Source organism: Rhinoraja longicauda, chromosome 18 (genome assembly GCF_053455715.1).
Source record: "Rhinoraja longicauda isolate Sanriku21f chromosome 18, sRhiLon1.1, whole genome shotgun sequence".
Classification (NCBI taxonomy): Eukaryota; Metazoa; Chordata; class Chondrichthyes; order Rajiformes; family Arhynchobatidae; genus Rhinoraja; species Rhinoraja longicauda.
The window spans coordinates 17,137,617-17,157,603 of record NC_135970.1 but is presented as its reverse complement, the minus strand read 5'-3'; the positions used below and the strand labels follow the sequence as shown (position 1 = coordinate 17,157,603).

The following is a 19,987-nucleotide window of genomic DNA, read 5'->3' as shown; positions in this document are numbered from 1 at the left end:
AATATTACTACCTGGTGAGTGCCCTACCACCTGAGACGTCCGCGCGGGTGATGCAGTTCATCACCTCCCCTCCTGTAGACGGCAAGTACGAAGCGCTGAAGGTAATCATGCTTCGAACCTTCGGGTTTAGTAGGCACGATCGAGCCGAGAGGCTTATGCATCTGCCAGATCTCGGAGATCGGCTGCCGTCCGTCCTCATGGCCGAAATGTTGGCGCTGGCAGGCGGGCACAAGGATTGCCTCATGTATGAGCAGGCATTCCAGGAGCAACTCCCAGAAAACGTTAGGCTTATGCTCACGGATTGTTCTTTCGAGGATCCCGTGGCATACGCGGAGAAAGCCGATGCGCTCATGGCGTCGAAGTCGCGAAAATACAGTTCGATCAACAGAGTCTCGGTACCATTGGGCAGCCCGCCGCGACACCAAGATGGCGCCACGACTCCCGCCATTTCTCCAAAACCCCGCAAAAAGGAGCTGCACAAGCGCGGCTGGTGTTATTATCATCTGCGATGGGGTGGAGAAGCCCGCAACTGCCGCTCACCTTGCACCTTCTCGGGAAATGCCTCGGCCGATCGTACATAGAGGCAGTTGCGATTGGCCAAAACCGCTGCCTCTACGTCGTGGATCGATTCACAGACACAGAGTTCTTAGTCGATACGGGAGGCATAGTAAGCATCGTGCCGCCAACCGATCTCGAAGCTCGATCGGGTAAGAGAGGGCCTACCCTCATCGCGGTCAATGGTAGCACCATCCGCACGTATGGTACGCGGGCAATGTCTCTGTCTTTCGGTACCTGTACTTACGAATGGTCGTTTATCATCGCAGAAGTCGGTCAGGCGATCCTGGGCGCAGATTTTCTCTGGGCCTTTTCGCTAGTGGCCGATGTCTGAGGTAAAGGTCTTCGATCCTCCGCTAGCAGCGATGAGCCCGCTGCTCCACCACCTGCCATCCCGCCCTGCCCGACAGTCCAGGCCGTAGTCGCGGCCTCCGGCCCGTATGCTGTGGTCCTGGCTGAGTTTCCGGAGCTGCTCATTCAGCGTTTTGACGCTCCGTCTGCAAAGCACGGCGTTGTCCATTATATTCCCACCGAGGAGCCCCCCGTTTTCGCTCGGGCCCGGAGAATGCCGCCGGACAAACTGATGGTTGCGCATGAAGAATTCCTGAAAATGGAACAACTGGGCATTGTCCATCGTTCCGACAGCCCGTGGGCCTCTCCGTTGCATATGGTCTCCAAAGCATCTGGGGGGTGGAGACCATGTGGAGATTACCGGCGTCTTAACGCCGTCACCACTGCTGACCGCTACCCCATACCGCACATCCAGGGCTTCTCGTCTAGTCTCGAAGGTGCTACGGTGTTTTCCAAAATTGATTTGGTGCGGGAGTACCACCAAATTCCTGTGCATCCGGAAGACGTACCAAAGACTGCCACAATCACTCTGTTCGGATTGTTCGAATGGTTGCGTATGCCTTTCGGTTTGAAAACGCGGCGCAAGCGTTCCAGAGACTTATGGACCATGTCGGTCGGGAATTGTCTTTTGTTTCTATTTATTTGGATGATATCCTGGTCGCCAGTCGCTCGGTGCAAGAACATCTGGTCCATATACGGACTGTGTTCCAGCGGCTTCAAGATCACGGGCTAATCATTCACCCCTCAAAGTGTCAATTTGGTCTTTCCTCTATTGATTTCCTAGGTCACCGGATCACCTCAGCCGGTGCCACTCCTTTGCCGGAAAAAGTGGAGGCAGTTCGTGCCTTTCCACGGCCCACCACGGTAAAGGGGTTGCAGGAGTTTGTAGGGATGGTGAATTTCTACCACAGGTTCGTGCCTGCAGCAGCACGGATCATGCGTCCGCTCTTCCAATGTCTCGCGGGTAAACCTGTCGAGTTAGAGTGGTCCGCTGCAGCCGAGACGGCCTTCGAAGCAGCTAAAATGGCTCTGGCAGATGCCACCATGCTCGTCCACCCGAGCACCTCCGCCCCCACGGCCCTGAAGGTCGATGCGTCAGACGTGGCGGTGGGAGCGGTCTTGGAACAGCATGTTAATGGCAGTTGGCAGCCCTTGGCGTTTTTCAGCCGACAGCTTAATCAGGCTGAGCTGAAATATAGCGCCTTTGACCGGGAGCTTCTGGCCCTCTATTTAGCTGTCCGCCACTTTCAGTATTTTTTAGAAGGCCGTCCATTCGTGGCCTTTACAGATCATAAACCACTGACTTTCGCTTTTTCTAAAGTGTCTGACCCATGGTCGGCCCGCCAGCAGCGGCACCTGACTTCCATCTCAGAGTTTACCATGGATGTTCGCCACGTCACTGGTAAGCTTAATGCCGTTGCTGATGCCCTGTCCAGGCCAGCCATTCCCCCAATTTCGGCGGTGGAGTGCGAGGTTGATTTTCAGGAGCTTGCGGAGGCACAGCGCCTGGCAGACACTGCCTCAGCATATCACTCCACCACTTTGGGGTTAAAGTTGGCCCAAGTGGCTTGTGGGCCCTCGGGTACAGAAGTCTTGTGTGATATTTCACTCTCCCGCCCCAGGCCGGTGGTGCCGGCCGCCCTTCAGCGTCGGGTGTTTGATGCCATTCATGGGCTGGCGCACCCGTCCATTCGCTCCACCTCAGCCTTAGTAGCCGCTAGATTTGTTTGGCATGGCCTGCAGAAGCAAGTAGCTGCTTGGGCCCGATCCTGTGTTCCCTGCCGGACCTCCAAAGTTCACCGGCATGTCCAACCTCCTGTACAGGAGTTTATGGTTCCCGAGGTCCGTTTTTTCCACATTCATGTGGATTTAGTTGGTCCTTTACCTTCCTCTAGGGGCTACACTCACCTACTCACGGTGGTTGACCGGTTTACCCGTTGGCCTGAGGCCTTCCCGTTGTCCTGAGGCCTTCCCGTTGTCCGACACCTCCGCCGCCTCTTGTGCCCTGGCCCTGCATTGGGTGGCCCGTTTTGGTGTTTCATCAGTCATCACCACCGACCGGTGTTCCCAGTTCACCTCTGCCCTTTGGGCTACGCTAGCGGAGCTGTACGGTTCCAAGTTGCAGCAGACCACAGCGTTTCACCCACCGGCGAATGGGCTCGTGGAGCGGTTTCACCGCCAACTTAAGTCGGCCCTCAGTGCCCAGCTGGATGGTCCTGATTGGGTGGATCAGCTGCCCTGGGCCCTTCTGGGCATCCGTACTGCTCCTAAACACGATCTAGGGACTTTGTCTGCGGAACTGGTATATGGCTCGCCACTCAGAGTGCCTGGTGACTTCCTTCCGGAGTTCTCTGCACAGCAGCCCTCGGTTCCGTCGGTTTTAGCATCACTCCGGGCGCGAGTGGGTTCCCTGGCTCCGGTTCCTACTTCACGCCACGGGTGTTCCATGGTGCATGAACCGCCAGCCTTGAAGGACTGTGAATTTGTGTTTCTGCGTAGGGATGCCCATCGTTCCCCGTTGCAGAGGGTCTATGAAGGACCGTTCCGCGTGTTGCGTAAAGGAACGGTCACTTTCACCTTAGATGTTGGGGGCAGGACAGAGCTCGTCTCTGTATCCAGGCTCAAACCTGCCCACTTGGACCAGGACCGTCCTGTCCTGGTCGGTCAACCCTCTCGACGGGGTCGTCCTCCTGCAATAACCTCCGGCCCTGGCCCTCCTACCCCTGTGGTTCCTGCAGCCCCTCTCCTTACTCGTTCTGGTCGCGAAATCCGGCTCCCTGCTAGATACCGTACCTCGGGTTCTGGGGGGGGGGGGGGGGGGGTCATGTAGCGACCATAGGGATTGGTCCTGAGAGTCGAACCCTCGGATTGGCCAGCAAGGTCACGTGGTTGTTTTGGCGCCAAAACCAGTCAGTTGGACTTCGATGTGAATAGTTTAAGTTTAATGGTTGTCTGCGATCTCGATTGTTATCTTTGAAACTGAATATTGCTACCGCAATAAACTTCTTTGACAAAGTTACAAATCTTCAGACTCGCCATAAAAGTATCCTTGTTAGTCTAAACCACCAACTGATTTATGTTATCTTTTATAGGTTACAAATGAGCCAAGATTATTAATAGATAATCACAGGTTCGATGAACCCATGGAATAAATTTGTTTGATGGCATAACTATAATGCGAGAAAATAAATTTATTGAAATGTGCACGCATAGACTTGCAAATCTATTCAAAGCCGGGCCAGAAAGACTGAACAGCCAACAGAAGGAAATACATGCAGTGAGGCAAGAGTTCGCAAGCATAATAGGTTGGCTTCAGTGTTGCAAGTCCAATGGATGATGTCATAAGAAGCAGATAAAACAAATGGTCTGCATGTAGGGAACTTTTGCACACAATATCATTTGATGTACATCCTTATGAAAAATTAATTGAATAACAGCCTGAACTTCCTGTTATTTTTATATGATGAGTTTCTATGTCAACTATTTGTTCTTGTATTTGAAACTGATAATATTCAAAATAAATAAAAGACAAAATAACAACTGTACACCAGCATTGTGTTAGTATTGCATCATCTACCCACTGTTTTATCATCATTTGAGAAAAAACCGTCAAGCAATTCACAAAATGGATATCACTCCAAGGAGGCAAACAAAGATCACAACCATGCATCAACATTGCTCGAAGTCACAGCGACAGTTTGCAAAGTTGGGAGGTGTGAGCGAAGCTTCTGTATCCAGATTGTCAAGTAAGGGTCTGAAATATGATAATTCTCGCTCAAGAGGAAGGGCAGATGCCACAAAAGGAAGATGACTCAAAGAGATGAGGCTTTGCTGATTCAGGAAAGTAAGAAGGATCTGAGAAAGATAAGTGATGCCCTGAAGAAAGATTTGGAGGCAGCAGGAATCTGAATAATCTCAAGCACCATGCACTGTCACCTCATGAAGTTGTTTGTACAGCGGGAAGACCTGTGAAAAACAACTTCTAACTGCTGCAATGAAGAAAAAAACTATGCCAGTGGGCCTTAAAATATAAAGATTTAACATGTGAGGTCTGGAGAAGGGTGTTATTCAGTGACAAAAACTTTCAGGGCCAATGTAGCCAACATGTTCGAAGATATGTAGAGAGCAGGTGAGAAAATGCCACATCGACCAGTTCGTCAAACATCCTGACAAGATGATGTTCTGGGCTTGTTTCAGCTATGACAATAGAAGTTTGAAGAAGGGTCTCGACCCGAAACATCATCCATTCCTTCTCTCCAGAAATGCTGCCTGTCCTGCTGAGTTACTCCAGTATTTTGTGTCTATCAGCTACTACAGTATTGGCCCGCTGCACCCAGTTAACAGAATGATGAGATTACCACAATAGATCGATGTATTGCAAAGAAGAGTGGTGCCGGAGATGAAAAAGACTTTTCCAGATGGATCTGAGATATTCAGCAAGATCTTGCACTGTGTCACACATCAAAGATGTGACCTAATTTTTCCAGCAGAAGGAGGGACATGTCTTGGACTGGCCTGGTAACGTACCTGACCTGAATCTGATTGAGAATTGTTCTACTCTGCAGATAGGATTGATAAAGGTACACCATGACAGGACTCTGAAGATTGCTCTAAAACAAGCAATCATTTCAGCCACACAACAGAGATAAATAAATATGTAAATTGTTCATCAAACCAGGTGTAAAAAATCTTTTAGTTTTTTTAAGAGATACTGAATGGCAAATGGGCCCTTCAGCCCACGAAGTCCACACTGACCATTGATCACCCATTCATACTAGTACTATGTTATCAAACTTTCTCATCGTTTCCTACACACGAGGAACAATTTAGGAGGAAACTGGAGTACCTGGAGGAAGCCCATGCGGTCACAGGGAGAACATGCAAACTCAACGCAAACAGCACTCGAGGTTAGGATCAAACCCAGATCTCTGGCACTGTGAGGCAGCAGCTCTAACAGCTGCACCACTGTACCACTCCATTGCAGGAGGACAAAAGAAGATAAGTACAACAAAGTCTGTTAAAAGTTGGAGACAGTTGAAGATGAAGCTTGCAACAGACAGATTCCAGATGTGACAGAACATAATGGTGACTTTTCACAAATCATACTCCAGTTCATATCGAGTCATTGCAGTGGACGCCGTCCCATATCAGGGAAGCAGGCATGGTATCAGGTCGGGAAGGACACCATCAACATCATCAGGTGGAAGACTTGAGAGCTAAAGTGAAACACCAAGACTGGGCAGTTATTTTGAATGTGTTTTATTTTATTCATGATTAAAGGAGGAACATAATGTTTGTAGTTTATGTAATATTGGGGTAAAAATTGCAGCAGGTAACCAACTTCTTTCTCCATAATGCTGCAAATGTTTTAGTGTAGCCCAATCGACTTGTGTGGAAAACTTAAGGGAGTATCTGTTGTACTTCGTGGTCCGGTACCTGTTGTACCTTTAGTGACTCTGGACGGACCACAAGTACACGTGTATAAAAGGTTACAATGCTGGAGCTCAACTCCAGGCTGTTTATTCCGTGGTCACCTGGATCCAGAGTGGCCGCCTAATCACACCAATCACTTATATACACAGGCATACAAAGTGGTCCTTGGGATACACAAAGTAGTCCCAGCAATATCACAACATCCCCCTTGTCTTATATATTACAACATCCCCCTTGTCTTATATAAAATCTTTGTTTTGTCTACATTTTGTTTTTTGTATTGTTTTCTTTACCATTCTAGGGCTAAAATATATTTAACAAACAAAACCAAAACACCATTGCAAACAAAACCAATAACACAACTAAACACAATTGCTTTTTTCGCCATCATGGTGGTCACTCCTCTGCGGTAGTTCACTCATCGCCGGGTGGTCACTCATCTCTGTGTGGTCACTCACTCCGTGTGGTCATTCCACAGATATATACATATATACAAAAGCATCAAATATAATACATTAAGCTTTCAGTACACAGATCACTACACAGATCATTAAACACAAAATATTCATTTTGTTCCATATCTTCCCCAAGAAGACTTGCTGTGTAGATCAAACATAGTGTAGGCTCTAGATGCTGCACCACCATGATTTGGCTGCCACTGCTGGGCTGGCACTGCTGGGCTGGCACTGCTGGGCTCAAACTGCTGGGCTTACACTGCTGGGCTCCCACTGCTGGGCTCCCACTGCTGGGCTGACACTGCTGGGCTCCCACTGCTGGGCTCCCACTGCTGGGCTGGCACTGCTGGGCTGGCACTGCTGGGCTCCCACTGCTGGAATCGCGGTGTGATCGCGCCTCCGCTGCAGTGCGCGCTGGCCCCGCCCACAGGTGCTCCCCGGCAGCTGCCGCTCAACTTCGAACGCGCTGCCGCTGCGGTGCGCGCTGGCCCCGCCCACAGGTGCTCCCGGCCCCGCCCACAGGTGCTCCCCGGCAGCTGCTGCTCAAATTCGGATGCGCTGCCGCTACGTCGGGCCCAGGGCCGTCCCGACTCTCCGGTCGCCGCGCCTGGGTAACTATGCAGTGCCTCGGCCTTACCGGCCGCCGCACCTCCGCGGGTGGTCGGTCCCTCCGGTCGCCGACCACCTCCGGTCGCCGCACACCTCCGTGGGTGTCGGTCTCCTCCGGGTCTCTCCCGGTGGCCGCACACCTCCCTGGGTGTCGGTCTCTCCCGGTCGCCGCACACCTCCCTGGGTGTCGGTCTCCCCCGGTCGCCTCACACCTCCGTGGGTGTCGGTCTCCTCCGGGTCTCCCCCGGTCGCCGCACACCCCCGTGGGTGTCGGTCTTACCGGTCGCCGCACACCCCCGTGGGTGTCGGTCTTACCGGTCGCCACACACCTCCATGGGTGTCGGCCTCCCCCGGTCGCCGCACACCTCCATGGGTGTTGGTCTTACCGGTCGCCGCACACCTCCGTGGGTGTCGGTCTTCCCCGGTCAACGCACACCTCCGTGGGTGTCGGGTCTCCCGGTCGCCGCACACCTCCGAGGGTGTCGGTCTTCCCCGGTCACCGCACACCTCCGTGGGTGTCGGGTCTCCCGTTCTCTCCCCCGCGAAGCAGTCGCAGGCTCCTAATCTCGGGCCTGCACAGGTGCTGGGGCGCGATGTGGGCCTTCACACACCGCCCTTTGCAGCTTGCAGCTTGCAGCGTCACGTCGGCAGCTCGCCGCTGACTACTGAACAGGTAAGTATACCTACATATATTGGCCCCTTACCGAGCGGGAAACTTTTTTCGTTCTTTAGGGCTCTATCTTTTCTTCCTGTTAACCTTTTTGCTGGGTTCCTTTTTGTTAACCTTCTTTTTTTCCCTTTTTTTTATGCACTTGTTAACCTTTTTTCTTGGGTTTTTTGTTGTTTTCCTTTTCTAGGCTAAACACCCAAACCGCTGCCACCATGTTGTCCTTCGTGGTCCGGTACCTTTGGTGACTCTGGACGGACCACGAATTCACATGTTTAAAATGTGATCATGGTGCAGCTTGTACTCCAGGCTGTTTGTTCCAAGGCCGCCTGGTTCCAGAGTGGCCGCCTAATCACACCAATCACTTATATACACAGGCATACAAAGTAGTCCTTGGGATACATAAAGTAGTCCCAGCAATATCACAACAGTATCGACCCAATATTATAAAAGCCATAGATTACAACTGTTTACAATATTAGAAAATACCCAAAATACCAACTCGGCATCAAAACTATGGTTAAGCCTATAAAGACTGAAAGAAGAAATTCATTAACTGAAATAGTGAATGTTTAGAGTTCTCTACCCCACAAAACTGTAGAGCCTTCAATAATGTGCTCAAAACAGCTTGGTTAAATTAATTAACGGGATATTGGGATGAAGAAAGAAATACGTTTTTAAGTGATCACCACGGATCTTGTCGAAGTGGTGAAACAGCTCTGAGGGACTGAACGGTCCATCTCACTCTAATTTTTTACCTTCTCAATGAAAGCTTCCCTCACCGTAGGTTTTACTTTTGCTTCATAAAAAAACCCTAATTTATTTTAATCACTACCATTTTCAAATAGTTTTGAGAGATCAGAGTAGCAGTGGAGATCGGCAAATCAAATCGGAAGCAACTGGCAATTCAGTTACACTTGTAAGCTGAATTCAAAATGTTCAATATAACAATTGTATAATCACCCCAATATAAAGGAATCTGCCAAGTGAACAGTATAGACTTTCTATGCTAAAGTTGAGAATACAATTAAATGATTCAGAACACCATCTAATTAACAATCCTTAATTTACTGACACTTGCAGAAAAGTGCAGAAGGGTTAGATCATGGTCTGCCTGAAACATGAATCCTGTTTCTCCATTTACAGATGCCGCCTTAGCTGCTGGATATTTCTATTTTTTTCTGAATTTATTGCCAGCATCTGCATTTTTTGGTTTTGAAAGATCATGTTTAGGCGCACTGAATGAAACAAATAGCCATGTTCAAGTTTAATTCTATATTTGCTTCTAGCCACCAATTAGAATGACTAGAATTACCACTGGACTAAATAAACAGAGATAGGAATATAAAATAATTAAATAATTCTGAAATTAAATGTCACTTTGTATTAGGTGATATGACAGTCATTTCTGGTGTTTAGGCTACATTGTTATTTGGGAGATTTCTTACCTTGGGTATTTAGCAAGAATTGTCTCCCAAGTAAGTGCACCCAATTATAAAAAGCATTGAAAGCAAACTTTCAGTAGATTTAAAAGATTAAAGTGCAAAATGATCGTTAAATCATTTTTATTAGGTTGGGTGGACAATCCACTGATCAAAGGCCTGGAATGTGCCACCAGCAATGTTGGAACAGTGTTTTCCATTCACCATGCTATAGGCTTCCCTTGGACTTTTTGGCAACAGTTTGGTGACAATTCACAGTATTTGGAGATAGTTAATGTCATAAGGAATAGGAGTAGAATTAGGCCATTCGGCCCATCATGTCTACTCCGCCATTCAAGGCTGATCTGTCTCTCCCTCCTAACCCCATTCTCCTGCCGTCTCCCCATAATCTCTGACACCTGTACTAATCAAGAATCTATCTATTCCTGCCTTAAAAATATCCACTGAAGGCCTCCACGGCCTTCTATGGCAAATAATTCCACAGATTCACCACCCTCTGACTAAAGACATTTCGCCTCTTCTCCTTCCAAAAAGTACATCCTTTAATCTGAGGCTATGACCTTTAGTCCTAGACTCTCCCACTAGTGCATACATCCTCTCCAATCCACTCTATCCAAGCCTTTCACTATTCTGTATGTTTCAATGAAGTTCCCCCTCATTCTTCTAAACTCCAGCGAGTACAGGCCCAGAGCAGAAACCGCTCATCATAGATTAACCTACTCATTCCTGGGATCGTTCTTGTAAACCTCCTCTGGACCCTCTCCAGAGACAGCACAATCCTTCCTCAGGTGTGTCTCACGGTTCAGTGCTGGGCCCGTTACTGTTTGTCATTTACATCAATGATTTGGATGAGAACATACAGGTCAAGATTAGCAAGTTTGCTGATGATACAAAAGTGGGTGGGTTTGCAAATAGTGAAGATGGTTGTGAAAGATTGCAGCAGGATCTGGATCGATTGGTCAGGTGGGCTGAGGAATAGTTGATGGAATTTATTACAGAGAAGTGTGAGGTGTTGCATTTTGGGATGTCTAACAAGGGCAGGACCTACACAGTAAATGGTAGGCCTCTGGGGAGTGCTGTAGAGTAGAGGGATCTAGGAGTGCAGGTGCATGGTTCCTTGAAGGTTGAGTCGCAGGTTGATAAGGTGGTCAAAAAGGCTTTAGGTACATTGGCCTTCATCAGTCAGAGTATAGAGTATAGCAGTTGGGAGGTCATGTTGCAGTTGTATAAGACATTGGTGAGACCGCATTTAGAATATTGTGTTCAGTTCTCGGCACCATGTTATAAGAAAAATATTGTCAAGCTTAAAAGGATTCAGATAAGATTTACGAAGATGTTACCAGGACTAGAGGGTGTGAGCTACAGGGAGAGGTTGAGTAGGCTGGGTCTCACAGAGTCTTTTGCCCAGAGTACGGGAATTGAGGACCAGAGAACATAGGTTCAAGGTGAAGGGGAAAAGATTTAATAGGAATCTGAGTGGTAACTTTTTCACACAAAGGGTGGTGGGTGTGTGGAACAAGTTGCCAGATGAGGTAGTTGAGTCTGGAACTATCCCAAGGTTTAAGAAACAGTTAGACAGGTACATGGATAGGCAGGTTTGGAGGGATATGGACCAAGCGCAGGCAGGTGGGACTAGTGTAGCTGGGACATGTTGGCCAGTATGGGCAAGTTGGGCCGAAGGGCTGTTTCCACACTGTATCACTTTATGACTCTATATGGTGCCCAAAATTGCTCACAATATTCCAAATGCAGCCTTACCAGCGCCTTATAGAGCCTCGACATTACATCCCTGTTTTTGTATACAAGCCCTCTTGAAATATATGCAAGCATTGAGTTTGCTTTCCTTACTACCGATTCGACTTTTAGTTTCGTTTTTTTATTTTAGAGATACAGCATGGAAACATGCCCTTCGGCCCACCGGGTCTGCGCCGACAAGCGATCCCCGCACATTAACACTATCCTACACACACAAGGGACAATTTTTACATTTACCAAGCCAATTAACCTACATACCTGTACGTCTTTGGAGTGTTGCAGATTAACTTTTTGGGAATCCTGCACCAGCCCTCCCAAGTCCCTTTGCACCTCCGATTTCTGGATTCGCACCCCATTTAGAAAATAGTCTACACCTTTATTCCTACTACAAAAATGCATGACTCCACACTTTGGCACACTATATTCCATCTGCCACTTCTCTGCCCACTCTCCCAAACTGTCCATGTCCTTCTGCAGAGTCCCTGCTTTCTCCTCCACACTACACCCATCTTCTCATCATCTGCAAATTTTCCACAAAGCCTTCAATCTTATGGTCTAGTGCCCTCTGCTGTGAATCTACAGCATGCACAATAGGGCTGAAAACTGTTTTGCGGCCTTTGCAGTGAAACAGTCTTCCCACTCCATTGCCACCACATCTATTGCAGGGGAAGATTGAAACATTTTTATTAGTTCCTCTGAGAATACAACTCTATAGGAACCCCTTTTTTCTCAAGTGCCAAGACTGATTTCCTTCAAGAAACTGTTTTTAGTCCACTTTTGCTAAATTGCCTCGCAGTCTCTGGCCATGTCCAAATTTCGAGAGATCATATCTTTTACCATTTTGAGCTTTCCATGACTGTGCTAAAACTAACATGACCAAAGAAGTGCGCTCCTACTACTTCTATCTTCCTTGTTTCATTCCATAAAGCGACATCCAGAATATCCCGGCACTCTGCTCTCTAAAAGGTTGCACAATTAAATTCTGAAGAATTCTATGCCCTCTCAACCTGTAGATCTGTTATGGAAAATTGAAATTCCCTGTTTTAAACCTAATGCTTTCTCACAGAAATTTGTTTACACATTTGGTCAACTAACTTTCTTGAACAGTTGCACCTGATAGTACTTCTGGGGTGATTTTTCTGTTATTTCTTTCTTTAATTCAACCAATTTCCTCACATTAGAACCTTCTAAAATAACGTATCATCTCTTTGAGCAATATGCCATATCTATCTTATCTGAAAATCATATAAATTTCAACATCGTTCCCCTTTTGGTCTCTTCTAAAATGTCCGTGCTGAGTAGCGTGGGTGGACCTAGCCTGTACCGTCCATCCCAATCACCTAGAGTTATTTCACGAACCATCTCACCATTTCATCATTTCACGGCACATTAGCACACCAATGCTGCGATGGAATTGTTTTTTTCATTTTGTACATTAGCCTGAAATGTTATTACCTCAAATTCACTCAGAAATGTTGAGCGGATGATCCATCTTGGTTCCCACTCCTATGGGATGTCATTAATTCCACCTGATATCAAGAAACATGTGACCCCCAACTTCTCCAGTCTCTCCACGTTACCAATCTCTCCCATCCCTGAATCATTTTGATAACTAACTTCTGCAGCCTCTTTAAAGCCTTTACATTATTTCTAAAATGTGGTGCCTATAGTTGAATTGTGTCCAAACCAGTGTTTAATGAAGGTTCATTGTGTGTTTTTGTTTGCTCTGTTACCACCAAGATTCTATTTATAGAGTCTGTGACTTGATTTATAATTTATATCTTGTTATCAACCTAAATACTTTTTCCTTCATTATCCTTCTTATCCAGCTACCTCATAAAAATTAATGAGCATTCTCCCCCTCGATAATTCCTTCTACCAGCAGGTTCCACTGAACCTGATTTGCTTAATAGATATTTCAATAACAATCCTATTTTTAGGCCTCTGGTTTCCAAACATACCATCAAGGGGAATATTTCTTCTTTCTTACCCCATTCATTATTTTAAATCGCTCTCCATTCATCTCCAGTGCATTCAGAAAGTATTCAGACCCCTTCACCTTTGCCACATTTTGCTACGTTACAGCCTTATTTTAAAATGGATTAAATTCTTTTTTTTTATCATCAATCTACTACTCCATAATTAAAAAGCAAAAACAGGTGTTTAGAAATATTTGCAAAGTAATTAAAAAGAAATAACTGAAATATCACATTTACATAAGTATTCAGACCCTTTGCTATGACACTTAAAATTGAGCTTATGTTCATCCTGTTTCCATTGATAATCCTTGAGATGTTTCTACAACTTGATTGGAGTCCACCAGTGTAAATTAAATTGATTGGACATAATTTGGAAAGGCACTCGCCTGTCTATATAAGGTCCCACAGTTGACAGTGCATGTCAGAGCAAAAACCAAGCCATGAAGATGAAGGAATTGTCCGTAGACCTCCGAGATTGTGTCAAGACACAGATCTGGGGAAGGGTATAAAACAATTTCTGCAGCATTGCAGGTCCCGAAGAGCACAGTGGCCCCCATCATTCTTAAATGGAAGAACTTTGGAACCACCAGGTCTCTCCATAGAGCTGGCCGCCCGGCCAAACAGAAGCTCTTGTTTGTTTGATCCTGAACTACAGCCAAAACAGTACATGATAGCCTGACAATTTTAGGCCCGCCTTAGTCACCATCGTCCTAATTTGGTGCTAATGGAAGAAGTTTGATTGAAATCGGTGTTATATTTTTAAAGTTATTCACATTTTAAAGTTTAAATCTATCTCCTAGGGAGGGAGGGAGGGAGGGGGTGGAGGGAGGGAGGGAGTGGAGGGAGGGGGGGAGGGAGGGAGGAGGGATAAGGGGGGTTGAAGGGGATGGAGTGGGGGGTATGGGGAGAGGGAGGGGGAGGAGGGAGGGGGAGGAGGGAGGGGGAGGGGAGGAGGGAGGGGGAGGGGAGGAGGGTGGGGAGGGGGGGGGGAAGGAGAGGGTGCTGCACCAATGCAGGAGAGGTTTGGGCCCAACGGGTCCACTTGGTCTACTAACTTTATATAACTCTGTCAAGTCACTTCTCAATCTTTTGAGAGAAAAGAGTTCAGCCCCAAAATGTTTCTTCTTATCGGTTCTGATGACATGAATTCTGATTTTCCCCAGTGCTTCTATTTCCTTCAATATGAAGGCCATTCCTTTAATATTTTCTCTAATCATTAATATAATTTCTCTAATTACTGTTCTAAAATTATGTCTTAGTTAATCTATTTTGCCATTTTTAATGATTTGTGACTGAACAGGATGATTCCCTTTTTACCTCTTAATAAAATGCATGACCTTTAAACTTCACTGTATTAAAATTCATTTGCTCTTTGCTAATTACGCAAGTCTGTTTATGTGATTTTGTATTTTGGCACAATCTTCCCCAATAATAATGATAATCTCAAATTTGGTCAACTAAAATTTTTGGTACATTTCTGATTCCTGCTGTCAAATAATTTATCTAAACAAATTAATTCCCTGCAACTCATCACTTTGGTTTTGTTACCATTCTTGCAATCCTGTAAGTATGAATGTACTTACTGTGCAAGTACTGTTTAATGCTTTTAAAGAGTTGCTGGACTTCTTATTGCAAATTACATTTAAAACTTAAACTATTTTCTATAGGAGTCCAGAGCCAAGTATGTGTTGGATTTGGTGCAGGTGATCTGATAGTCACGGTTCCACTTTCAGTAATCAACTGCAATGATGGTTCTGTTGAACAAATATGGAGAGGTCATATAGTCTGTCAGGACTGTGGTCGACTGAGCTATGGGGTGTGGAAGAGCACAATGTATTATCCCCGATTCTAACATGAATATTTTGTCCTCAGTATTTGTCGAAGAGGTTGGGGATGGATACAGTCATGTTTGGTTACCTACAGACAACGTTTGCTATTATCCAACTCCTGGGAGGACCCCTGTTTGGCAGGTAAATGTTTTGGTTCAGGAAATTGGATTCTCCAGGGTACAATTTTTATGAAACTTCAGTTTTGATATAGAGGTCTGTCGGATGATGAATCGTGATCTACACCCGCACCTGATTATCTCTTTCTGATGTAATCACTGCTCTTACATGGAGCCTATCACCTTCAAGCTCATAGGAAAATAACTGCAGATGCTGGTTCAAATTGAAGGTAGACTCAAAATGCTGGAGTAACTCAGGAGGTCAGGCAGCATCTCAGGAGAGAAGGAATGGGTGACGTTCGGGTTGAGACCCTTCTTCAGACTGATGTCAGTGGAGGGGGCGGGACAGAGATAGGATGTAGTAGGAGACAGGAAGACAGTGGGAGAACTGGGAAGGGGGAGGGGAAAGAGAGGGACAGAGGAACTATCTGAAGTTGGAGAAGTCAATGTTCATACCGCTCGGGTGTAAACTGCCCAAGTGAAATATGAGATGCTGTTCCTCCAATTTGTGCTGGGCCTCACTATGGCAATGGAGGAGGCCCATGACAGAAAGGTCAGACTGGGAGGGGGAGTTGAAGTGCTGAGCCACTGGGAGATCAGGTTGGTTAAGGCGGACTGAGCGAAGGTGTTGAGCGAAACGATCGCCGAGCCTGCGTTTGGTCTCGCCGATGTAGAGAAGTTGACATCTGGAACAGCGGATACAATGGATGAGGTTGGAGGAGGTGCAGATGAACCCTGCCTCAGTCTTTCCTTAACATTTTCAGTGACTAGTGACTGGATCAAGGAGGGAAGTCTAAAAAGGAACAGAGAGCATACATAATGACAACAGTTCTCATGGAACTTGCTTTTTAAAACTCTCTCACTGAAGTGAATTACTTTTGTCTGATTAAGAAATGGCTCGTGCTGGGAAGCATGACTTCACAATGTCTTGTGCACAACATCTGTTCTACATAAAGGATTACTCATCACTTTTACATTTTTGTGGAGTCACATTCAGCTGAGTCTAAAAGCTGGAAGTCAAGAGAGTGGAGTGACAGGAGTGGAGTTAAAAGCATGGTTCCAGTAACGGGTGAGTGTGGCCAGAGGGCACAGCTTTCAGGATGTACCTGCAGAATGGTGATGTGGAGGAATTTCTTTAGCCAGAGGGTGGTGAATCTATGGAATTATTGCCACAGATGGCTGTGGAGGCCAAATCATTGGGTATTTTTAGAGCAGAGATTGATAGTTTTTTGATTACTAAGGGTGTCAAAGGTATGCTGGAGAATGGGTTGAGAGGGAAAAATAGACCAGCCGTGATTGAATGGCAGAGGAGACACAATGACTGAATGACTTAATTCTGCTTCTATGTCTTATGGTCCTCTTGTTTGATGAGGACATTCCTCCAGTTATTATCTATTTTCCCCTCAACCCCACAGTATTGAGATGCATGAGCGAGAGCTAGAAGATATGGATGTAGACATGACAAATATGACAAATGACCCCAAGAGAGAAGAGGAAGGCTGGCTCCTGCCTGCAGAGCCTATACCCAAAGAATATGAAGAGAATCACACCCCAACTTCAATTTACTGTGGAGCAGTGTTTTAAAAGGCACTTGTGGTGTGTAATCTTCTGCAAACCCCAGCCATGCACACTTACCTGGACAGCTCTGACTATAAAATGCAGGTCACTGTTACGCTGAATGTTTTCATAAGTTCATAAATTCTAGGAGCAGAATTAGGCCATTCGGCACATCAAGTCTACTCCGCCATTCAATCATGGCTGATCTAGCTTCAGAATAATCCAGGAGTTGATTGCTGATGTGTGTAACGATCATAGTTTATGGCTCACCACTGCTTTAAGAATGTCATTTATACACTCTACTCTCGAAGAATGGATTTCAGCTGCTCTTTTCTTGAGTAGCGTCATTGTGCAGCTTTGCCAGGATTGTGGACTTGTTGAAGAATGGGATGCACTTACATGATGCCTCAGGCTCTTTCGTGAGCGTGGAAATTGGTAGGAATTGCACTGACCATCAACTAACTAATCTGTAATCATGAGATGAAATTTTATGATGTTCTACATCGGGGTGAACCCAGTGCAGCATTTGTAAACAAGAATGCAAGGACAGATAATCTATCAGAAATCTGCCTGCAAATTCTAGATTTGTGCAAATAAACCAAAATCCCAAGCATGCAGCAGGCATACAAGTGAATGCTATTTGCCATGAAATTATTTGCAAAACCCAGCACAGTCCAAGCTAATGATTTACAGGTGCTCCCTGGCTTACGATGTTTCGACTTGTGATGGTGCAAACGGCAGCGACCCGTAGCGAGCCACCGTTCGCTTCCGGCCACGTGATCATGTGTATTACAATGCATTTCGACTTACAATACTTTCGGTTTCCAATGGGTTTCTCGGAACGGAACCCCATCGGAAGCTGAGGAGCACCTGTACTTATTATATGTGGATAACCTTCATTTGATGATAGGGAATCAACTTTTGAAGTTTATGAATAATGCAGAATTTGACAGCATAGTGTATAGCAAGGTTGTAGCAGGCCTAAGGATATAGACACACTGGCAAAATGGAAAAATAGCAGATCCAATGTGGGAGACTAATGGATGGTTGGCACTTTGAGCAATGGGGATTGCAAATTCATAAATACTTTAAGTCAGCAGGGCAACTCAATAAACTAACTAAGAAAGGTCATGGGATATTTGATTTTGTAAATATGACATTGATTGCAAGCAAAATGCAGGCCATATTAATCTCCAGGAATCACTGATTTGGCCTCAATGTGTAAAGTTCTGGGAAAACTTTTTAGGAAGAATATCAAGAGATTTTAGAAGAAAAGGAGGTTGTGTGTCAAAGTGTTATCAGAAATGAGGGTCATGTAATCTGGGGTTGATCATAAAGAAGAGAAGGTTGAAGAGGACTATGAAAAGGAATCAGAATCATGAAGAAACAGAGGAAGGAGTACAAAACTGTTTCCTCTTGTAAATTGGTCACTAAAGCGGCAGTTGAACATATTGCAAAAGAATGGGAAGGGAGTGAAGTGGTAATTCATACAAGGGCCACCAGGATGAGGAGACACCATACAAAATGGTGAGATACAGAGATTCCATTTGAATTCTTTCCAATGCAGTTCCTTCCTACACAAGATGTCAGGTGATTTGCCCAGCTAGTTAAGAGTGTTTCCCTGGTGGTCTCTTAATTATCCACTGTGTGTTAATGTGTGGCTGCGAAGGAATGTTTTGTCCTTTTGCTCTTGCCTCATCAAACTTATCTCTTCATACTTTTACTCCATCCTGTCTCCTCTTATCCAGTCTTACCCAGCCTATATTCAGGATGCCCTTCATGCCCTCCACCATTTTGACAACTTCTAATTTCCTGGCACTAACTGCCTCATCTTCATCATGGATGTCTATCCAGTCTTTATACACATCCATACCCCATTATCCACTGTTTTTTTCTGGACCAAAAACTTAATCAGTTCCACTCCGCTAACAATCACATTCGCTGATGTGGGGTCTCAACCTGAAACAGCAACTCTCCTCTGCCTCCACAAATGCTGCCTGACCTACTGTGTTCTTCCAGTAGTTTGTTACTTGCTCCAGATTCCAGCATCTGTTCTCTTGTGTCTTCACGATTCTTTGATATTGTATTTTTCTATCAACAGGTTTGGTGACTTGTTTGGAGGTCGAGCTGCCCTCTCACTCGCATATCTCTCCTCTGGCCTTACCTACGTTTTGATGGGGTTCTCAACGAGTGTGTCACTACTTTTCCTTTCCCGATTGCCCTCCGTATTCATGCACGGGATGCAAGGTACAATGTGCCACTTTTCCCCACCCATTTTTCTATTAATCTCTCCAGTGCCTGATTTCTTTAAAAATGTGTTTCTTCCCTTTTTAACCCCTTTCAGCTGCTCAAATGGTTGTGACTGACCTATCTTCTGAGACAGAAAGGGCTGGAGCACTTGGGAAGCTTGGTCTTTCATATGGGCTGGGAATGATAGTTGGTTCTTCAGCTGGAGGTTTGCTGATCTCCAAATTTGGGTAAGTACAAAGAGATGCTGCTTAGCTTGCTGAGTTACTCCAGCACTTTGTGCCTTTTTTATGTTCTCATCTCCTGCATCCCACTAGAACCTGCACAAATGGAAGTCAGACTAATCCCTTAATTTTGATTTCTTGTTTTATATAATACATATATTTGATTGTACAGTGTGCCCAAAATTTGATTGGCTACTCATTATCCACTTGAGGAAAATAACCGTTTGGTCCTGATCTTCTGAAAGGGATCCACATCAATAGAAATAATATCCAACATAAATCACAACTTGAGATGGGGATGGAAAAAAATTATAGTAGATGTCAACTTTTGCTGTTTAAAAATAAAAATGAAGATTACAATGAAGCAGTGATTTTAATTTTATCTTTCTGTGTTGTATGATGGAAAGTTTCTTTACAACTTTGTCAATGTGACAGCAGACCATGTACCATCAATGAAGGTGCTGATTTGTTAACAAGATGTTTTCTCTGGATCTTAGAATATCTAACATTGAACAGTACAGCATAGGAGTAGGCCATTGGCCCACAATGTCTATTCTAAACATGATGCCACAGATAAACTAATCTCATGTACCTGCACATGATGCATATCCCTCCATCCCCTACATCTCTATGTGCCTCCATTCTCTGCAGATCCTTCTGCCAACTTGTACATTAGCCTGAATGGTGTTTGTTAATATTTTTTTAATTAGAGTAATTAATTTGACATGACAAAGCACTTCTTACAACATAAAATATATACAAATATAT

The 19,987-nt window shown here is 45.5% G+C and overlaps 1 protein-coding gene across 1 annotated transcript in view; it reads left to right on the top strand.

Moving 5' to 3' along the window:
- slc67a1 (solute carrier family 67 member 1) overlaps nt 1-19,987 on the top strand; it is a 100,988-nt gene that overhangs the window by 7,905 nt on the left and 73,096 nt on the right. Inside the window, exons 2-4 of the mRNA XM_078415174.1 lie at nt 15,119-15,216; nt 18,850-18,995; nt 19,093-19,225. Coding sequence (XP_078271300.1) covers nt 15,119-15,216; nt 18,850-18,995; nt 19,093-19,225 — 377 coding nt within the window. The remainder of the gene's footprint in view (nt 1-15,118; nt 15,217-18,849; nt 18,996-19,092; nt 19,226-19,987) is intronic.